Source organism: Bos grunniens, chromosome 3, assembly GCF_055505025.1.
Source record: "Bos grunniens cultivar Pamir isolate PY7600 chromosome 3, Bosgru_T2T1.0, whole genome shotgun sequence".
In the NCBI taxonomy this organism is placed as follows: domain Eukaryota; kingdom Metazoa; phylum Chordata; class Mammalia; order Artiodactyla; family Bovidae; genus Bos; species Bos grunniens.
Window position 1 is genome coordinate 101,761,926 of NC_141167.1, and position 18,752 is coordinate 101,780,677.

The following is an 18,752-nucleotide window of genomic DNA, read 5'->3' on the forward strand; positions in this document are numbered from 1 at the left end:
TTTAAAACTGCTACCTCAATTTATCTACATCATTGTTTTCATTATAGTAGAAAAACAAGAATTGATCTTAACATATTTTTAATGATGTTGAAACTTAGCACATTACAGGTGGTGAACAGTCCCTTGTCCTTAGAATATTCTGCCCATGGTGTTTTCCATGCACATTTTGTAATGCCCTATTATTGGGAAGGGTTAAAGACCCCTCCCAGTGGGGCTTCCTGATGAAAATGATCGTTATTCTCAAGTTGGAGAGTAATTTCTCCACACACACCCCACTTGAGATAGTGTACCTCTCGCTGGCTGATATCTTTAGAGGTCATCTGAGGTGAAGTCTACAGTTGTTGGATATATTATCTAGAACCATGGAGACATTCAGCCGTTCACTCGCTCTGTTTTCCAGGACCCTGATGACCGAAACAGGATGTCAGTGTAAGTGCTTTGCTTTTTTACCTGTTTCCAAATCTTCCTTCTCTCGAGCCTACAAAATCAGCCTGAGAAACAGCCAGTAAACCTGACCCCTCTCATGTCTTCCTCTCCCATCAGAGTTACTGAAAGCTCTCGAAATTATGGTTACAATCCTTCTCCTGTGAAGCCTGAAGGACTTCGCCGCCCACCAAGTAAAACTAGTATGCATCAGAGCCGACGACTCATGGCCTCTGCTCAGCCAAACCCTGATGTAAGTGGCCTTTCTCAAGCTGTGCCTTACCCAGCCTCCTGTTTTACTCTAGAGCGCGAGTAAAGGAGCGTTCTTCTCGTGTCAAGTCTGTCACCGTAATTACTGTTGGATATTTTCCTTTTTCTCTGGTCTTGACTTCCTGCCTCATTTTCCTTCATCCAGCATCTAATCTTGCTATAGTCTCAACCCCTTCATGCCTAACTGTACCTAAAAGCAGGGATTCCAAGAGGTCCTTTGCATTTACTCGTGTTTTTTATACATATATATTTTTTGGCTTCACCAGGCCCCAGGTGCTGCACGTGGGATCTTCTATCTTCCTTGCAGCATGGAGAATCTTCTTTAGTTGCAGTTTGTGGGATCCAGTTCTTTGACCAGGGATCCACACCAGGTCCCCTCTCCTGGGAGTGTGCAATCCCAGCCACTGGACCACCAGGGAAGTCCCTCTCCATTTACTCTTATTCCTTCTTTTCACCCTTCTGCTTCCTCAGGATATCCTGACCCTGTCCAGCAGCACAGAAAGTGAGGGGGAAAGTGGGACCAGCCGGAAGCCCACTGCTGGCCAGACTTCAGCCGCAGCCGTGGACAGTGATGATATCCAGACCATCTCCTCTGGCTCTGAAGGGGATGACTTTGAGGACAAGAAGAACATGTCTGGTAGTCTGGAAGAATTTGTGGAGTAGTAGGAAGGAACCAGTAGGGGAAAAATTCAGATCTTAGGAAGCATCCCTGGGAAGACTCCCTGACTTCCAGCTAAACTGTTAATAATGTGTGACATATCCCCTCCCTCTCTTCTTTCTAGTTCTTTTCCCTCTGCTTCTGTATCCAGCAGATCTAATCCTGCTTGAAAAAAACTGCCACCTTGGGCCTTTGCCTCAGAGTCCCAGCTTATTGGTATTCCTGAGGTGCACTGGGTGGGATAAAAATGGAAGCAGGAAAAAAAAGGAAGTAGAAGGTCCAATCATGAGGTGGGGTGGACCTAGCCCCATTCTTCTCCTTCTCCAGGTCCAATGAAGCGCCAAGTGGCAGTAAAATCCACCCGGGGTTTTGCTTTGAAATCAACCCATGGCATTGCCATTAAATCAACCAACATGGCATCTGTGGAAAAGGGGGAGAGTGCACCCATTCGTAAGAACACACGCCAGTTCTATGATGGGGAGGAGTCTTGCTACATCATCGATGCCAAGCTTGAAGGCAACCTGGGCCGCTACCTCAATGTGAGACCCCTTTCGCTCACCTGTATGTGCTGGTTATCCCCTAGTCCTCACATTTCTAGTTCTTTTAAATACAACTCCATAAACCCATCTTTTCTCATTAAAATTCTTGATTGCAAAGGATCTTTAAAGAGGTGCCTTTCAAAATCTCTGTTGCCATGGGAGGATCAAATGGCATTGTTTTCATCCAGCTCTCACTCACCCCACAAAACCAGATTCTGTTTCCTTGGTTCCAAAGTGAATCTGTACTTAAACTTACAGCACAGTTGCAGCCCTAACCTGTTTGTCCAGAATGTCTTCGTGGATACTCATGATCTCCGCTTCCCGTGGGTGGCCTTCTTCGCCAGCAAGTAAGAGGGAATCAGGAAAGGGGATGGGTGGGTGGGAAAAGCCCAGGTTGGGGAGGGGCCAGGACATTCAAAGGGCCTCTCTTCCATCTGGGATCCAGCTCCCCCTGCACATTCAGTCATCACAGGCCTGGGTTTCTGCTGTTTGACCACACCCCTTCCTCCTCTTCCTCTTCAGGAGAATCCGGGCTGGCACCGAGCTTACCTGGGACTACAACTATGAGGTGGGCAGCGTGGAAGGCAAGGAGTTGCTTTGCTGCTGCGGGGCCATCGAATGCCGAGGGCGTCTTCTTTAGAGGACAGCCTTCCTCCTAACCTTCTGAACCTTCCTGAACTGCCCTTTCCTCAGGAACTGGGTCTTCCTGACTATTGAATTCTGACCCCCAAGTTTCTAGTCTAGCTACTCCCCAGCTCCTAGTAGATAGAAATGGGGGTTCTGGATCAGGAGACCCCTTCCATTGCGGTGCTAGCAGGCAGGGCCCCTCCCCTGCCTCCTGAGGCACTGGGGGTGGGAGAGGTTACCACTCTAACCTGGGCCTGACATCCCTCCAGTCCTCCTGTGGCTCACCCCTCCCATCCTACATTTGTTCAAGTGTTCATCCTTTTAACAGACTTTATTCCTAGAATGAGGGCTGTGTATTTTACTATCCCTGGTTTGTATTGTTTCTTGAAAGTAACAAGATGTTAAAACTAAGATTGTGATTTGATTTCTTTCCCTCGGTTCCCAGTTTTAGGTCTTGATGAGAGATGAGCTTTTCCCCCACCCTTCCCAACAGGCAGCTGTCATTAATCCTGACCTTTCTCTACTTTGCTTTTTCTTATTTGCCATGTGATATTTTTTAAGGTTACATAACCATGAGGAAAGCATGAGGAAGACTACCTTAGTTTATTTAGTTGATCACTCTTCTCAGTTCTTAAGAGTCTCAAACACTTGTTGCCATGTTTTACTTAATCTTTAATATATTTTAATTAAAAAAAAAAAACCATTAACAGTACATTTTGGTCTGAAGTGGTCCCTCTGCTGAAATGCCAGGTGCTAGCTGTAATTCAGGCTTTAAAACCCAAACCCCAAATGTTTAATAAATAAAAATTAGAACTAGTTGCCATTCTACTCCAAACCAGCTAGCCTAGGGAAAGAGGCCAGAGAAAGGAGGCAGTAAGATCTTGGACCTGTGACTACAGGGACAGCTGGCAGAGAAGTAACAGAAGACTGTCTGAGCAGTCCACATTGTGGCCCCCACTTTTTGGCAGAGGTAGGATAAGGGTCACGTGCACCCACCTACACTCAGTTCATTTGGATCTTAGAAGGGAAAAAGTTAAAAGTCAGCTCAGCTTTGGTTTCTGGTCCAAGTTAGGGAGATTAGAAAGGTGAGCCTTGGTCCAACTTTGGCAGAATGAGGCCCACAGGTGGGACAGTAAGGCACGACCCTGGCTCTGGAGGTCAGGGAGTCAAAGGCAGACAGACAGGGCCAGATTCTGAAGAGTAAGGAATGTGACTTATAACCCCCACCCCCAGAACTGAGGAAAGGTCTCAAAATCAGTAGAAAGGACAACTTGGAAAATAAGACCAATCCCCCTCCCCCAACAAAGGATATAGCCAACCTCCCATTCCTGGAGATGGGCTGATAAGAATTTGGTTTAAAGGCAACTGGGTGACAGTAGCAGGGGGTGGAGCACAGAGAAGAACACGCTCCTCTCGCTTTCTCCTTCTCCCCAGAGCTTAAAGTGACCCTGTGGGGAGGGTGGGGTATTTCCTTGGCTTTATACGTTAATCTGAGGGGCAGCAGGGACAATGGTTCAGTCATTCTTACGATGGTTGTTGTTGAGGATGGGGTGGCCATTGGCCAGGGGCCGGTTCTTTGCTCCTCCCCCAGCTGCAGCCTCCTCCCCCTCTGAGCTCTCTGTTTCTTCCCGGTCACTGCGTTCATCTTCTACTACCTGTGAAAGGGATGAGCAGGGTTACCAACCCCTAAGGACTGCCTCTCTCGGTGGGCTTTTTCCAGCTATACCCAGGGCCCCACAGTAGGTTTTAGAGGGTTGCTGATAAGGGAGGGAATTTGGGCCGTTCCTAGAGTTGAGAGTAGTAGGGCCTACAGAATGGAGACAGAACCATTACCTTTCCAGTTATGAACTTGTGGGCCATGCGCAAAATGAGGTAGGCCCAGAAGATATGCAGCAGCTGTAGCACTCCCATCATGAAATTGAAGAAGTAATAGCCAAAGAAGGCGGGATAGAGCTCCAGTGGGTACACCAGCGTGCAGTGCAGGATCCTTGGGATGGGGAGAGACAAGAACTGTTAACACAGAAAGGAGGGGGTCAAGACTGAGGACAGACAAATGGGGCCAGGGAGAAGATTCCTGATTTCTTCAAACAGTCTAGTCTGGTATCCTACTCACCAGAAGGGCAGGATGACCAGTCGGGTGATGATGAAGACAATGGCGAAGACGATGAAGATGTTGTTGCAGGTGTTTTTCCATCCCGCGTAGTTAAACATCTTGGCTGACTGTGTAGATAGCCCCCACCGATCATCACGGGCTCCTGACTCCCATATACATTCATACATACATCCCACTTAACCACACTAGCTCTGTGCCCCCACCTCCTTGGTCCCAGGAACACCCACCCCCACCCACCACCACCCCAAGCAAAGGATAGAGGGACAGAAGAACCTGCACCAGGGTCTCTAGGCTTGAAGAAATGCCCAGGAAGCCTGACCTCTAGCAGGTAGTCAGAAGAGTCGTGCAGAGCCATGATAAGAGTCCCTGCTCGGACGTAATTGGCAAACCAGGAGAAACTGATGAGGATGATGGTGGCCACGTGATGGATGATCTGCTCCTTGAAATCCTGTAGAAAAGATGCAACCTCCAGAGGACTGTTTCCTGTTCCCTAGCTTCCGTTCTTCCCCCTTTAATTCCACTTATCCCACAACTCCATCCAAAGCACCCAGAAGTCAAAGGGGAGGTGGTTCATACCGCGCTTCATTTTGGCTCCTACTCTGGTACAGCCCCATGACTCACCTTTCGCTTGACGTCAGAAGCAATGCTGAAGAGCAAGGACCAGTAGAAAGACAGTTCAATCATGTAGTACCAATACTGGGAAGGGATGATGCTCTGAGAGAGAAAAGAGGAAGTTTAACGGACCCCAGAGCCACTGGACCCAGTGGTCTCACCTCTCCAAACCCAGCCCTCCTTGCACTTAAGATTAACACCATGACTGCAGTCCCTTCTGCCACGTGTCTGAGATCAACTCTTCACAAGGATGTGTATGTCCCAATCCTATCCTACACTGATTCTCACCCCACATAAGGACTAATTACCCCATATAAGGAATCAGGACCCATCATGTACCTGTATGGGATATCCCTCCCAAACTTTCCTCAGGTCATAGAACCAGGGTTTCTGCAGAGAAATGGTAATAAGAGGTTAAAGGAGGAGGCACCTAAATTCTGGGCTTCACCCCACCTTGCCAGAGAACCTACTCCCCCACTTGCCCTCCCCAAGTAATCCCCACTCACGTCTACAATGACGGCCGTGCCGGCGATGAAAGCAATCAGGTAAAATGTGAATCTCCAGCTGGAAGAGGAAGCAGACATGGCTAGGAGAGTGGAATGGAAGAACGGCGCAGCCCTCCCCCCAGATACCCTCTCAAGGAAATACTCAACCAAATGTGCCTCCTCACCCGGGAGTAATTTCTCCACGTACAGCTGCAGCCCCACCTCCCAGCAAAACACAGTAGACCTTCCTCTGCCACCCAGTTTCTCTTGCCTCAACTGCCCCTACCTTGCTTCTCGAAACTTCTTGAGGAGACTGGGCCGGTCCTGGTTGCGACGGCGGCGGAACCAGCGCTCTACCTGGCGGCCAGAGAGCCCGCTCTGCCGTGACAGAAGCTCCACATCTGCCTGGGTGGGGTGAGAAGCCCATTATGTTCTGCTTCACTCGCCCTCCCCACCCCTCTGCCAGTAATGACCCAAGTTGGCCCCATCTGAAGGGAAGGGGAGATGCCTTCCCATTTCTGCACCCCACCTCCTCACTCCCTACCAGGACTCAGTAACTCCCAGAACAGGGTCTGCAGCTCATACCTGTTTGGGCTGCTTGCCACTGGTCATGTAGAAATGCTCCAAAGTGGGGTTTGGAGGTGCCCGCAGCCGGGTTTTCTCTTTGACATTCAGGAGGGCAGCCAGTGGTGTAGCCACGTAACTGGGGAAGGGATAGGAGTGAGGGGTGTCTGACTCTCTTGAAGCAGGCAAGCCTGTTAGCCCCTAAACTAGAGGGCCTGGAGGGGGATATTGCAAGCTCAGGCAACTTTATCCTGGGCCTCAGTTTCCCAGCAACCCCCTCTCTGGCTGCCTTGGGCTGCCCATAGCTGACAAAGCTGCCTGTGTTCACTAGCCACCAGGCGGGTGGAGGGCAAGAACAAATAACCATTGAAGGAATGGGCCTGGGGGTGCTGAGCCCTCAGAAAGACAATGCTGCCTTTAGTGGGGGGCACACAGTAGGCAGGGACCTGGGTGGTGAGAACACCAGTGTGAAGGACCAATTAAACAGCAAGAGACAAACTTGAAGTACAAGAAACTGCAGCTGGGAGCCAAGGAAGGCATGGGGGTAGGTTGGTATGCTCACAGCTCAAAGAAGTATCGAATGATGAGGAAGAGCAAGGCCAGGGGTAGTGTGATATAGAGGTCAGAGGCTTTGGCGTAGACACGTCCATCTCGGTCTTCTAGATCAGCCCAGGTTAAGTTCACAGGGAGCCACAGCCGTTCCCACCAGAAGTAGTCATGTAAGGTCTGGAGCATCCTGAGTGAGGAAGGGAGAAGTAGAGGGTATCAAAGCAGGCAGCAGTGCAGAAGGAGACGGAAGACAGTTTTCACAGTGTAACAAAAAGAGCAGGGGCAAAGACTCAGGCCCTGGGCTCTGGTCTTGGCCATGTGGATGAATCAGTGTGCCCATCTGTAATATAGTGGCTTTCCAGTTCTAACAGTTACTCTTAATATCAACCAAAGGTGACATTAACATCCCCTGGAAGTCCTGATTCCCTAGACAAGAACCTTGGGGTCTCGCCATCATTTTGCTATTCTTACACGGAAACTAGACAGGATCTAGCCTAGAAGCCGTGGCCAAAAATCTTAAGTGAAATCAGAGTCATCATCCCTTCCCCCCACCCTCCAACCTCTTCCTAGACCTCCCATGTGTTAGTCACTCAGTCATATCTGACTCTTTGTAACTTTATGGACTGAGCCCGCCAGGTTTCTGTCCATGGAACTCCCCAGGTAAGAATACAGGAGTGGGTAGCCAATCCCTTCTCCAAGGGATCTTCCTGAGGCAGGGATCAAACCCAGGTCTCCTGCATTGCAGGCAGATTCTTTACCATCTGAACCATCAGAGCTCCCAAATCAACCCATAACTGGAAGCTTCCTTGACAGGGAGCCCAAGAAAGGATTGCAGGGCTGGGGCAAGACCTTTCTCCCCCTTCCCTATAACCCACTGAGGCAGCAGGTCCTAGGGAAAATTAAGAGGCCAGAATAAACCAAAATCATGCCCCCAAATAGTGCTGAGCTCAAGGACAATCAATGGACATCAAAATACTGCACACAAAATTAATAGCCCATGCCCAAGCCATCCATTCCCAAACATAAGGCAGAAGGACTCTATGTGAAGCCTATTCTCAGAAACAAAATGAAGACAAGGCTGCAGGGAGTCAGGAGTTGGAGGATAGAGAGTCGATACAGCAGACTAAGACATCTGGTAGAATTAGGAGCTACTTGGATTAAGGCTCCTTTGGAAAATAAAATACTAGTCTGCTCAGGGAACACCCATCACAAATACCCTCAGTGCTCAGGAAAGAGCTGCTGCTTTGTACCACCTCCCTCCCCCGTTTCGTCCACGGAAAGAGAAAGGATCTACAGGGTGGTGGTGACCACTTGGATACCAAGTGAAGGAAGGTACGATCTGAGGCTCACGCGGGAACAGCAGCTGCTTGGAGCTGAGAGAAGGAGCAAGATGATGGTGTAGAATCAGTGATGGTGGTCCACACAACTGGCAGTCCTAGGACTCAGCAGTGAACCCAGTAGGATGACAAGGGCAAAGCTTCCAGGCTACCAAGCCCTCATCCTCCGAGGAGGGAGGCCAGGTAGGTGGTCTCCAGGCTGGCCTTGAGACTAAAAGCTGACACAGAAGGAAGGTGGTCCCCTCCCTGCTGCGGAGGAAATAGAGTTGGGAGATTGTTCTCTGCTGTGAACTGGAGACCAACCGGTGCCTCGCTGAAGGCTGATCATATCACAGCTGAGCTGGGCTGCTCCACAGCTCCGCCCCCACCCACCACAGAAGCACTTGCGAAATCCCTCTCAGCCTGTCACGGGTCAGCATTTCAGCTCAAGGACTTTACCCTCTTGTCCCCACTCCTGGTCACTGCTCTTTCAGATGAAAGCAGAGGGCAGCTCTGACAGTAAAGGAGTTTCAGCTCCACCCGCCCCCAACAGCACGGGTACTACACACATACACGCACGCACACACACACACACACACATTCCAGGCCTCAGCTCCTGAGGACACTGCCCCTTCCCTCTCCACCTTGGCCAGAATAAATATTTAATTAGTTAAAGAGATGGAAGCCTTCGGAACTGAACAAAACTAAACACAGTTATCAGAGTAGAACTCTCCCCACACGACAGTGCACACAGACACACTTTTTTCTTTGAGAGAAGTTGTAGAAAATTTAGTAGAGAAGGGACAAGGCAGAAAGCCTACATGCGGTGGCACCCCTCCAGCTCTTCTTGCCACCGTCTTTGCTTAGTCTGATTGGAGGTGAAGAAACAGACCTGACTCAGTCACCTGACTGCTAGTCCCTTGGGGCCCAATTTGTCCTCCACTGAGGACTAAAGCCAAGGGTACTGTCTGGCCTAGACATTGGGCCCCATTCCTACCCTGGTCAGTGGAAACCGGCAGGTAAGTTTCTTTTGTCACAGATATTTTGAGGATTAAAAAGACTCAGAGGGCTGGCTGGGATCCTGGAGGCCAAGCATAGAGTCCCTCTCCACGACTCCCGGGGGCCCAGGAATGCCTCATGCCTACAAAGAAGGTGAGGAGGCAGAGAAGCAGGCAGAAAGTCAGAGATGGGTCAAAGGCAAGCGCCTGGACAGCGCAACTATCTCAATCCCAGGACAAGGTAGCACCTGGCCCCTGCCTGCTCCAAACAGGGACAGCAGAAGATGGTGTGAGCAGAGAGTGTGATGTTTCGGGAGTTCTGAATGGGGGCTCTCTCACCCCCGGGTTTCAGGCTTTCTGTGACCACAGCCCTCCCCTACTGCCCAGCACTTCCATTAGCAGAGGAGTGGTGGCCTGGACCCTGCCCCTCACCCCTGGAGCCTAGCCCAGCAGGAAGAGGCACCAGATTCAGCAGGGTCAGGACTTCGGACTCCATGTGAGGGGGAAGGGAAGACAATAGGGGCTCCTGGGCCAGGCCCGCCAGCTGCACTTATACATCCCCACAGAACCTACCAGTCCACTCCCAGTGGCGTCCCTGGCACACCAAGCCAAGCAATGGATCCCACCAACAAAAAGGTGGGTCAAGAAAAGGGAATGTGCCTTCATGCCAGGGAGACATGTGCCTTCGTGCTTGCTTTTCTGGGTCACATTACTTAATTTCCTGGTGGAGAAAATCACACCTGTAGGTATTTTTCCACTCAAACGATTTACTCCCCCACACACATGAAGAAACAATAGGGTGTGTGCATGTGTATGTGTCTCTGTCTCTCTCATGCACAAATACACCTGCCTCAGAGACACAGACACCACTTTATGAGGCACAGGCTGGAGAACGGCCAGCTGAGCAGGGATTTCATGGGCATTGGATTACCAGGAACTTGAACAGAGCTCCACCCAGCTGCTACCTTTTGCCCAACTCTGACTGACCCATCCCAGACTCCCACAGACAGATGAAAAGGGGCAGAGAGTCCCCAAGGGGACTTGTAGACCCAGTCTGCTAGGAGGGCAGAAGTTTGAGGCTATGAGGAAGAGATCTCACAGACTCAACGTGATAATAGTCCCAACGGCTCTCAGAGTGTGGAGAAATAATTGAAGAAGATACAATACAATCAGTAAGGGAAGAGAGAGTGACAAAGACAGGATCCCAGAGGCTCCCAGCTTTCACTGGAGCCTGGCGGTCTACAAAAAAGAAGTGGAAAGAAGTGGCAGAGGACCTGAATAGTCCAGCTTGTTGAAAACTTTTTCAGGCAGCTACACCAGGTCACAAACTAGAAAGCTGTGAGCAATGGATGAAGCCAAGAAGAGGTGTGTCATCCCTCCAGGCTGAAGTAGAGGTCTCAAAATTTTAGTTTTTCTGTGGCCCCAACACAGCCAAAGACTGCAGGAGATTACAGCCCCCAGAGGGAGAGAATGACTGGCAAATTCAGGAAGTAGATGGGGATGTGGGGGGCTGGGCGGGCAGGGGGCATGCTAAAGGCACAGTGAAGGATCGGCCAGCCTGTGGCCAGTGACGGGAAAGTGAAGGCCCTCCCTCCCAGAGGGGAAGCCGGCCAGAGGCCCCAGTGAAGGGAGTGGACTGTGGGGTACCAAGGAAGACAAGGAACTCTCTCTCTCTTCAAAACAGGGTTTGTGCAGGTCACTGTATGATTAGGGTCAGGCCCTGAGGGAGGAGGCTGCAGACAGTCCTTACCCTTAGGAGCACCATCACAAGCCCAGTCAGCCACCCACATTAGGCCCAGCCACCTGGACTCCGCTATGGGACTGCAACCTCTGCTAAGACAGATGTGGGAGTGACTGCCTGCTGGAGGCCTTTCCTGATTCACTTCTCCAGAAAGAGGGGCTCACTCCATTCCTCAGGATCCTCAGAACCCCCTATCTCCTGTACCTGGCAACTCAGGTGAAGAATCGACCAGATTTTGACACCAAGAGTCTACCTTAGGAAGTGAACCTCTAAACTCAGGCCACAGATTAAAACCCCACACATGCAATTAACCTACTTGCCAGAGAGCCTCCGGGCCAGAAATTAGCAAAGTGAGGCCCAGAAAACCAGTTTCACCAGCAGCTCCCCCTACCCCTGCCCCACACACCCCATAACGGTATAAGAGCCTTAGCCACGGGGCGGGGGCCAGGGGCAGACACTCTGAGCCACTCCTTCCTGTTTCCCGTTAAGCACATGGACGCCCTGACCTCCCTCCCGGAGTGGGCACAGTGAACCGATTAGAAAAAGCTTCACTCTCCTCTCACTCTAGCCACGGGATTCCCCAGCCAGGGGCCGCGCCGCGGGCTCTCTGCCAAGCACGGGGCTCTCGTGCAACTGCTCACCGGACTTTCTCCTCCCCAAAAAAGGGCGCCGGAGGCTCGGCCGTCCGTGGGCAGCCCCGCGTCCTCAACTCCCAGCTCCTACCTGTTGCCCAGGAGGACTCCTCCGCGCTCCGGGCGGCGGGCTCGAGGACGCCCGGGCGGCCGGCCAGCCTGCCCTCAGGCGGCGCTGGGGGCCCGGCCGCTCCCGCGAGGCGCTCCGGCCCGCCCTCCGCCAGGCCCGCCGCCGCCATGAGCGCGCGGGGCAGAGGCCCCAGAGCCAGCGGCGGCGCCCAGCGCCGGCCGCCCGAGGGTGTGCGCCCGCGCCTCGCTCCGCTCCACGGCCCGCTCCCGGCCCCGCCAGGCCCTGTCCGCCGAGCCGCGTCCTCGCGGCCCCCGCAGTTCTCCCAACTTTTCCGCGCCCCGTGCCTCCCCACCCCTGCGCGCGGCGCCGCGGACTCCCGGGCGCGGGTTCCGACTCACTCGGCGGCGGCTGCGGCGTCGCGGAGCTGGCCCGGCCGGGAGCCGCTGCTCCGTCTCTCCCCTCGTCCGAGCTCCGGGCCCCCTCCGGACTGGCTCCGCTCGCTCCTCTCCTCCCCCTTCCGCCCGCCTGCCTGCCCGCTCCCTCCCTCCTTCCTCCTCCTCCCGCCGCCCGCCGAGCCCAGCCGAGCCGAGAGCGAGCCCAGCCAGCCCGGGAAAGAAAGGCCGCGAGCAACACAGCAGCCGGGAGACTGGGCGTGGGCCTACGGCCCGGCGACGGAAGGGGAGAGGAGGGCGGGCGGGCGCGCGGCGGGGCCCGGGCCTCCGCGCGGGGTAGCCGCGCCCAGCGCCCGCCGCCTGCCACCGCCCCCTCCCCGGCCGGGGGCGGGCGGTGGAAGCTTGGGAGCTGAGCCCTCCCTGCACCCGGCGGGCGGCGGAGGCCCACTGCAGGCGCTGCACCGGGGGGAAGAAGCCCCCGATGAGGGAGGCAGTGTGGGGTCTCCCAGCCTCTGGTCTCTCGGTTAGGGGCGCGCTCCGAGGACCCCGGGACAAACCCGCGAGGGGCTCGGGGCGCGGAACGGCCGGGCCCCTGCACCACCCCGGCAGCCCCCAACTGCGGCCCTCGCCCTCCGGCCGGCTGCGGCCCCCAGTTCTCTCAGCGGCCAGACCGGTGGCCACACTTCCCACCTCCAGCCCCACCGGGCAGCGGAGAGAGGAGGGCGCCCCGGCTCCCGGCCCCCGCAGCCCCTGCGGTTTCTTCCCAAGGCCCGCGCGCCGAGGCCCAGCACCTCTCTCTCCAGAACCGACCCGGGCAGCGGGCCCTCGAGATTCGGCTGGGACCCCTAGGGCGTCCCCCACCCCAGCTCGGCCTTAAAATCCCCACCGTTTCCACACCAGTGCTGTAAAATCTACCCCCCAGTGGCACACATACCCTACTGCCGGCAGACTCTGAAGGAGCCAGTCCCCAACTTTTGCTATGTAAAACGTATCTGAGATTTCAATCTAGACCACTGCTTATCCGTGTTCAAAAATTCATATTTTAAAATGTTTTTCCCCTAGACTGGTAAAATTGATGTTTCAGGAAGATGTAACATGTTTATCCTAGAAAACTGGCCTTGATTCCTAAGGACAGAGTGTGACTAAGATGTGTTTGAGGGTTTGTTTAAAGAGGGCCCGCCTAGCAGAGGTAACCATTTTTTACCTTAATGAAATGTTGGTGTTTTTATACCGAGACAGGTAGAACCTCTGAGGGCAGCTTGTTTCAGGGTTTATCTAGTCAAGTTCAGGTGTTTTGACAGTTCTCTTAAGAAATAATATGATGTCTCACTCATCCAGTTTGAGAGCTTGGTCCTCACTGAAGACACTATCTGGAGAGGTAAAGAGGCAGAAGCTGTCTGATTTCCAACTTTTCCTTTGCTTTTGCAGTGGGCCCCCCAGCCCAGGCCAACAGGGGGGGAATGAAACTTGTTGGGCCACCCCCTGGCCCCTCACCACTGAACCAGTACCCAGGGGACTCTAGCCTTTTTCAGCCCCAGATTTGCCTGATTTTCCAGTTCCCAGCAATCCCTCCAGCCTTTAATTCCTTTGCCAAAGGGTAAACTCCTTTATTTGCAAGTCATATCCTTTCTACACCTATGCTACAACCCACCCACCCCCACCCCCTCCAATTCCCAAGTTCCCCCCACCTTTCTTGAGTTCCCGCCCCAGCTTCCCTTTTCCAGTAGGGTTCCAGTGTCTCCTCTTTGGGCCCCAGCTAAACTTTGGGTACCTCTCTACCCCCTCCCCAGATCTGTCTTACTTGGCTTTCCTCCTTTAGTTTCTGAACCCTTTTCTCAGGAAATTTTCCTAGACTTCCCCAAGGCCCTCACCAGACTTTATAAATGATTCCTCAGAGCACTGAAGACCAGTTAACTTTAAGATAGCAGTGGGAGGGGAAGTTTGGGGCTGAAGCTGAATAGACAGGCCTGAAAAGTAAAGATAAGAGGGTATACCCCTCCCCCAGGAGACAAAGAAGATGGATGGAGAAAGAGAAACTGGACCTCAGGCAGCATTTGAATGATGCTGCCTGTTTAGAAGGGGCTTCCCTGGTGGCTCAGTGGTAAAAAATCCATCTGCCAATGCAAGAGACGAAGGTTCAATCCCTGGGTCAGGAAGATCTCCTGGAGTAGGAAATGGAACCCACTTCAGTATTCTTGCCTGGAAAATTCCATGGAAGAGAAGCCTGGCGTGTTACAGTTCATAGGGTCCCAAAAGACTTGGACATGACTGAGCAACTGAGCACAACCAATTTAGAAACTCACTCTCCCTCTCTCTCTCTCTCTGCATAGTTTGGACCAGGAGCTCTTGATCACTCTGACCCATCCCCCATGGCCCAGGCCTGGCATGGCCACGCCCACAGTGCCCCAAGCTGCCCGCCTTGCAGTGACTCACTTCCTCTGTATGGGCTGCTGAGGTGTCCGGAGGCACAGGACACAAATAGGCCTTTGGCCGGGGATTTAGGTATCTGGAGCAGGCAAAGATGTGGACTCTAGTTGTGGAAATGGGTCTTGGTCTTCCCAGGTCAGGCTTGCCTGTGTAATACACAAGACTCTGGATAAAAAGAGTAGAGCTTGGCCAAAACATGAGCAGCGGGATTAAGATGCAAGGAATTCTGGGGAGAAAAAGTTTTATAACAAGAGGAGAAATAGCCAGGAGGAATTTCTGTGTATTCTGAAACCCATGCAGAGTGCAGAAAAGCAATATGGACCTAGAGCTGAACAAGTTTTCATGAGTCAACAGCTATGGCTCTGTATGTTACTTGCTGCTTGTCCTCCTAAGAGGAGACCCCAAGTCAGTCATGCCCTTCTGAATGAAAAAATGTTGCCTACCATATCAGTAAAGAAAGGATATTGCAGCCATCAAGCCATCGTATTATAGCTGCCAGGATGATGAGTCCTGAGAGAACTCAAAATGAGAATAGGATGCCCTCCATTAAGCTATCAGCCATTGCAGTCACTCCCACAATGGTGCACCCTTTGGAGACACAGGATGGGAAAACACAGGATACTGGCCCCAGATAGCTGAGATAGATATCAAAGGAATGATTTCAGCGAGCCCTGACTTTTGCAACTTTCCTTACATAAAAAAGCACTACATTCATTGATTTGACATGTCTTGTTTTCCTTAATAAACAGTAATCTTTTGATATTCTGACTACCTGGCTTTTGTTACAAAATTCCTATATATCCTGGCTCCTCCTTTACTTCTTCAGAGCAGACCGTCAGAGCTATTTGAGAGGCTGCATTCCAGGCTTAAGTTCCCAGTATTGTCCACCAAACAAAACATAATTCTCTACTTTTAAGTTGTACTTTTTTTTTTTTTTCCAGTTGACCTTCTCATCTGAGTGATGAGGAAAACACTGAGAAGTTAGGAGACCTGGATTCTGGTCCCAACACCATGGCCCTTGGAAGTCACTCAGTCTCCTTGAGTCAGTAACAAGAGGGTGGTAGGTCAGGTCATCCCTGAGATCTTCTCCAACTCTGAAATTCTAAGATTTAGAGCATGGGTATGGAGGGTGATTTGTTGCTGTTGTTCAGTCGCTAAGTCTTGTCCAACTCATTTGCAACCCCATGCACTGTAGCCCACCAGGCTCCTCTGTCCATGGAATTCTCCAGGCAAGGATACTGGAGTGGATTGCCAAATCCTTCTCCAGGGGATCTTCCTGATGCAGGGATCAAACCTGCAACTCCTGCAGCTCCTGCATTGTAGGAGCATTCTTTACCCATGAGCCACCAGAGATGCCCTGGAGGGTGTTTTAGTAAATCTGAAAAGGGCCTCAATCTGACCCTGGAGTTTAACAAAACAAAACCCAGGGACAAAAGGAGTAAAGCTTCCACCAGTCTCAGAGAGACATCTGTAAATGCATCACACACCTCCTCATAATGCTAGGCAGTCAGGACCACTCTCTGCCTCCTCCAAATTCAGTATTCAGCCTTGCAGGTCAGCCAGCATTACCTTGCAGAGGTTTAGACTGGAGAAACAGGAGCCCTCTTTTGCCCTTCATTTCCCCCTACGCATACTTGGAACATGCCCAAAAGAGATTCTCAAGGGTACAGAAAGCCAAAGCCCAGGGACCCTGGCTGTGAAGCTGCTCTTCTGCTATACCAGCCTAGAAGTCTCCTGCGTGTGTGCTGAGATCCGTCTCAGCGGGGGCCCTGGAGTGAATGTCTACCTGAGGCTCTTCCCCAACCCTGCCTGCCCATGGAGTCCTCTGGGGAACCTCATGTCCTCGGGCCAAGAGAGCCCCTTGGTATCTAAGGGATACCAGGGGGAATCAGAGCCTCCTAGACCACGAATGGCCACCAGGGGGTCTCAAGGCTTTCTTGCAGTGGCTCTCTTTTGATGGCCTCTTGTGGCCAGATTGGGGATTTAAAAAAAGAAGCGGCAGAAGAGAGCCAAGGTTGGAACTCTTAGGGAGATGCTAATAACAGTTACCACTATAAAATAACATTATAACATATGTATTATTAGAAATTAGTAAATATTTTACCTGTATTTACCATTCAACGCCCAGCACTCTCCTAAAGTGCTTTCCATATATTTATTTAATCCTCACAATAGCCTATAATATAAACACTGTTATTATCACCAGTTTTTTTTAACCTCTGTTTTGACAAGGAAGAAACTGAGGAGAGAAATGTTAAGATGGTTGCCAGAGTCACACAGCAGACCAGAATTCTAAGTCAAAGGAGTCTGGCTTCAGAACATTTGCTTTTAATCACCATGCTGAAACTGCATCCCATTTTTCAGGCTGCCAGATAAAATATAGGACACTCAGTTAAATAATTTATTAGCATCGTGCATGCATGCTAAGTCGCTTTAGTCATGTCCAACTCTTTGCGAACCTATGGCCTATAGTGCGCCAGGCTCCTCTGCCCATGGAATTCTCCAGGCAAGAATACTGGAGTGGGTTGCCATGCCCTCTTCTAGGAGCTCTTCCCAACCCAGGAATCAAATCTAGTCTCTTATGTCTCCTGAATTGGCAGGTGGGTTCTTTACCACTAGCATCACCTGGGAAGCCCTATTAGCATTGTATAGCCTTGCTTGGGGGACTCCCCATGGAAGGCTACAGTCCATCCGGTATCAAAGAGTCAGACACAATTGAAGTAACTTAGCACACACACACACATTCTATGAAACATGTGGGTCATACTCAGTACTAACAAATTATTGTTATATTTACTAAATCTGGCAACCTTAGTTTATAATGCACGTCAGAATATTGTTTATTATTTTAGATGTAATCCCATAGAATGACCTATTGGTATAAATCAGGATCTGGGTTTTTTTTTTGGCCACCCTGCAGCATGCTGGATCTTAGTTCCCTGACCAGAGATTGAACCGTGCCCCCTGCAATGGAAGCATGGAGTCTTAACCACTCGACTGCCCTACAGGGCATTTTTCTGTCTCAAATGCCATCACACATATTACTTCATTTAATCCCCCCAGGAAGCCTATTCCCAGGTGCTGCCAGGATTCCCCCTCCAATCACCCAACCCTACTACTCCCCCAAGCCCCACCCACAACACTTCATCCTCTCCCATTATTCCCTTTTTTTCCCCTGGGTAAAGAAACAGAGACAGGAAGACCTGAAATGACTAGCTGAGGTTATAGAACTTAACAAGTGGCAGAACTGGGACTGAATCCACGTTCTTTAGCAAAAATCGGTGCATGCTTTCCCCTTTAACAGGAGAGAAAAATGAGGTGCAGTGATTGTCACCATGAAAATCTCCCTTTATAGCACCTCCTTAGGCCTGGTCTGCTCTGAGGATGAGCGGCCGGTCCTTCCTCAGGGATGCAGGAAAACCTTCCAGGGTAGGAGCATGGCAGAGGAGTGCAGATAGCTTCTGTGCCCAGCCCCTGCCTGACCTGTCTAGCACTGCAGGAAGGAGACTGCTCCCAGGCCCTAGGGAGTTGTCGGTGAGATTCGAGTAATTGCCTGCTCAGGGGCCCCTTTGGCTCCCTAAAACTGTTTACCTGCTGTTCTGTGCCCTGACAGCCTCCAAGAAAGCTGCTGGAGTTGCATCACCTACCGCTAAAATAGTCCTGGCTGCTAAAAGGCAGCAGCAGGAATCTAAGACGCAGGGACCCAGGAGCCTCCTTCATCTCCCTATTGCCTTTTGGGCACACGATGCTTCTGTCCACGGGGATTACCCTTCTCATTTTTCTCTCTTGACTCTGCTGATATTCCGCCACTCAGAAATACCTGTGCTCTTCCTTCCGCGGAGGTTTACACAGTCTCCCCACCCTATTCTTTCCATCACTCCCACTCACTACTGCTCCAATAAGTCAATCATCAAGGGGTTCTGGGTTGGGATCTCTCTGGGGTACAGGCTGGGGTGCCCCACTGGTATGTGCCCCAACAGGTTTTTCTCTATCAGGCTCCAAATCAGCCCGGAGCCTGTCTGACCTGCCCCCACCGCAGGGAGCTGGAGTCAGAGGCAGAGCCAGGTCAGAAACTGAACTCAGAGACTGGGCTTCTGTGGTCCCAACCCAGCCCCACAGAGAAAGCAGTGCACAAAGCCTCCTGTGTCAGGGCTGAGCTGCTGAGAGGCCAGCGGAGTTCTCTTGTTTGGGCTGAGGCCAGTTCCTGGGAGGAGAGATGCTGTAGGGAGGTGTTTGCATGTGGGACACGGTACAGCCTGGTCCTCTCCCACAGTTGGGAGGGGCCAGAGCCCAAGGACAGTGGGGCTGGTCTGCTGCAGAGGTCATCTGACTGGCT

The 18,752-nt window shown here is 51.8% G+C and overlaps 2 protein-coding genes across 10 annotated transcripts in view; one reads left to right on the plus strand and one right to left on the minus strand.

Moving 5' to 3' along the window:
* SETDB1 (SET domain bifurcated histone lysine methyltransferase 1) overlaps positions 1-2,928 on the plus strand; it is a 32,266-nt gene extending 29,338 nt beyond the window's left edge. For all 6 annotated transcript variants that reach the window (XM_086392485.1, XM_086392489.1, XM_086392484.1 and 3 more), the window contains 6 exons: positions 401-429; positions 544-676; positions 1,165-1,330; positions 1,679-1,890; positions 2,149-2,237; positions 2,413-2,928. In XM_086392485.1, the coding sequence (XP_086248611.1) occupies positions 401-429; positions 544-676; positions 1,165-1,330; positions 1,679-1,890; positions 2,149-2,237; positions 2,413-2,530 (747 nt within the window). In that variant the 3' untranslated portion in view covers positions 2,531-2,928. The remainder of the gene's footprint in view (positions 1-400; positions 430-543; positions 677-1,164; positions 1,331-1,678; positions 1,891-2,148; positions 2,238-2,412) is intronic.
* A 240-nt stretch (positions 2,929-3,168) lies between these two features.
* CERS2 (ceramide synthase 2) lies at positions 3,169-12,086 on the minus strand. 4 transcript variants are annotated; one of them, XM_086392492.1, is made up of 11 exons: positions 11,996-12,086; positions 6,854-7,027; positions 6,313-6,430; positions 6,014-6,132; positions 5,749-5,806; positions 5,582-5,632; positions 5,252-5,344; positions 4,950-5,078; positions 4,631-4,737; positions 4,351-4,504; positions 3,169-4,172 (listed from the first exon to the last, which is right to left on the minus strand). In XM_086392492.1, exons 2-11 carry the CDS (start codon positions 7,024-7,026, stop codon positions 4,032-4,034), a joined length of 1,143 nt encoding a protein of 380 aa, XP_086248618.1. In that variant the 5' UTR covers position 7,027; positions 11,996-12,086; the 3' UTR covers positions 3,169-4,031. The 4 variants fall into 4 exon arrangements, with proteins under 4 accessions (XP_086248618.1, XP_086248619.1, XP_086248621.1 ...); XM_086392493.1 differs by lacking the exon at positions 11,996-12,086 and adding an exon at positions 11,619-11,711; XM_086392495.1 differs by lacking the exon at positions 11,996-12,086 and adding an exon at positions 8,160-8,492.
* Positions 12,087-18,752: the final 6,666 nt, after the last annotated feature.

Coding starts and splice junctions, on each gene's coding strand:
- CERS2 (XM_086392492.1), bottom strand. CDS start 7,026: ATGCTCCAGACCTTACATGACTACTTCTGGTGGGAACGGCTGTGGCTC. Junction 5,345..5,581: donor GGGAGGGATATCCCATACAG/GTACATGATGGG, acceptor TTTCTCTCTCAG/AGCATCATCCCTTCCCAGTA. Junction 4,738..4,949: donor CTTCTGACTACCTGCTAGAG/GTCAGGCTTCCT, acceptor CTATCTACACAG/TCAGCCAAGATGTTTAACTA.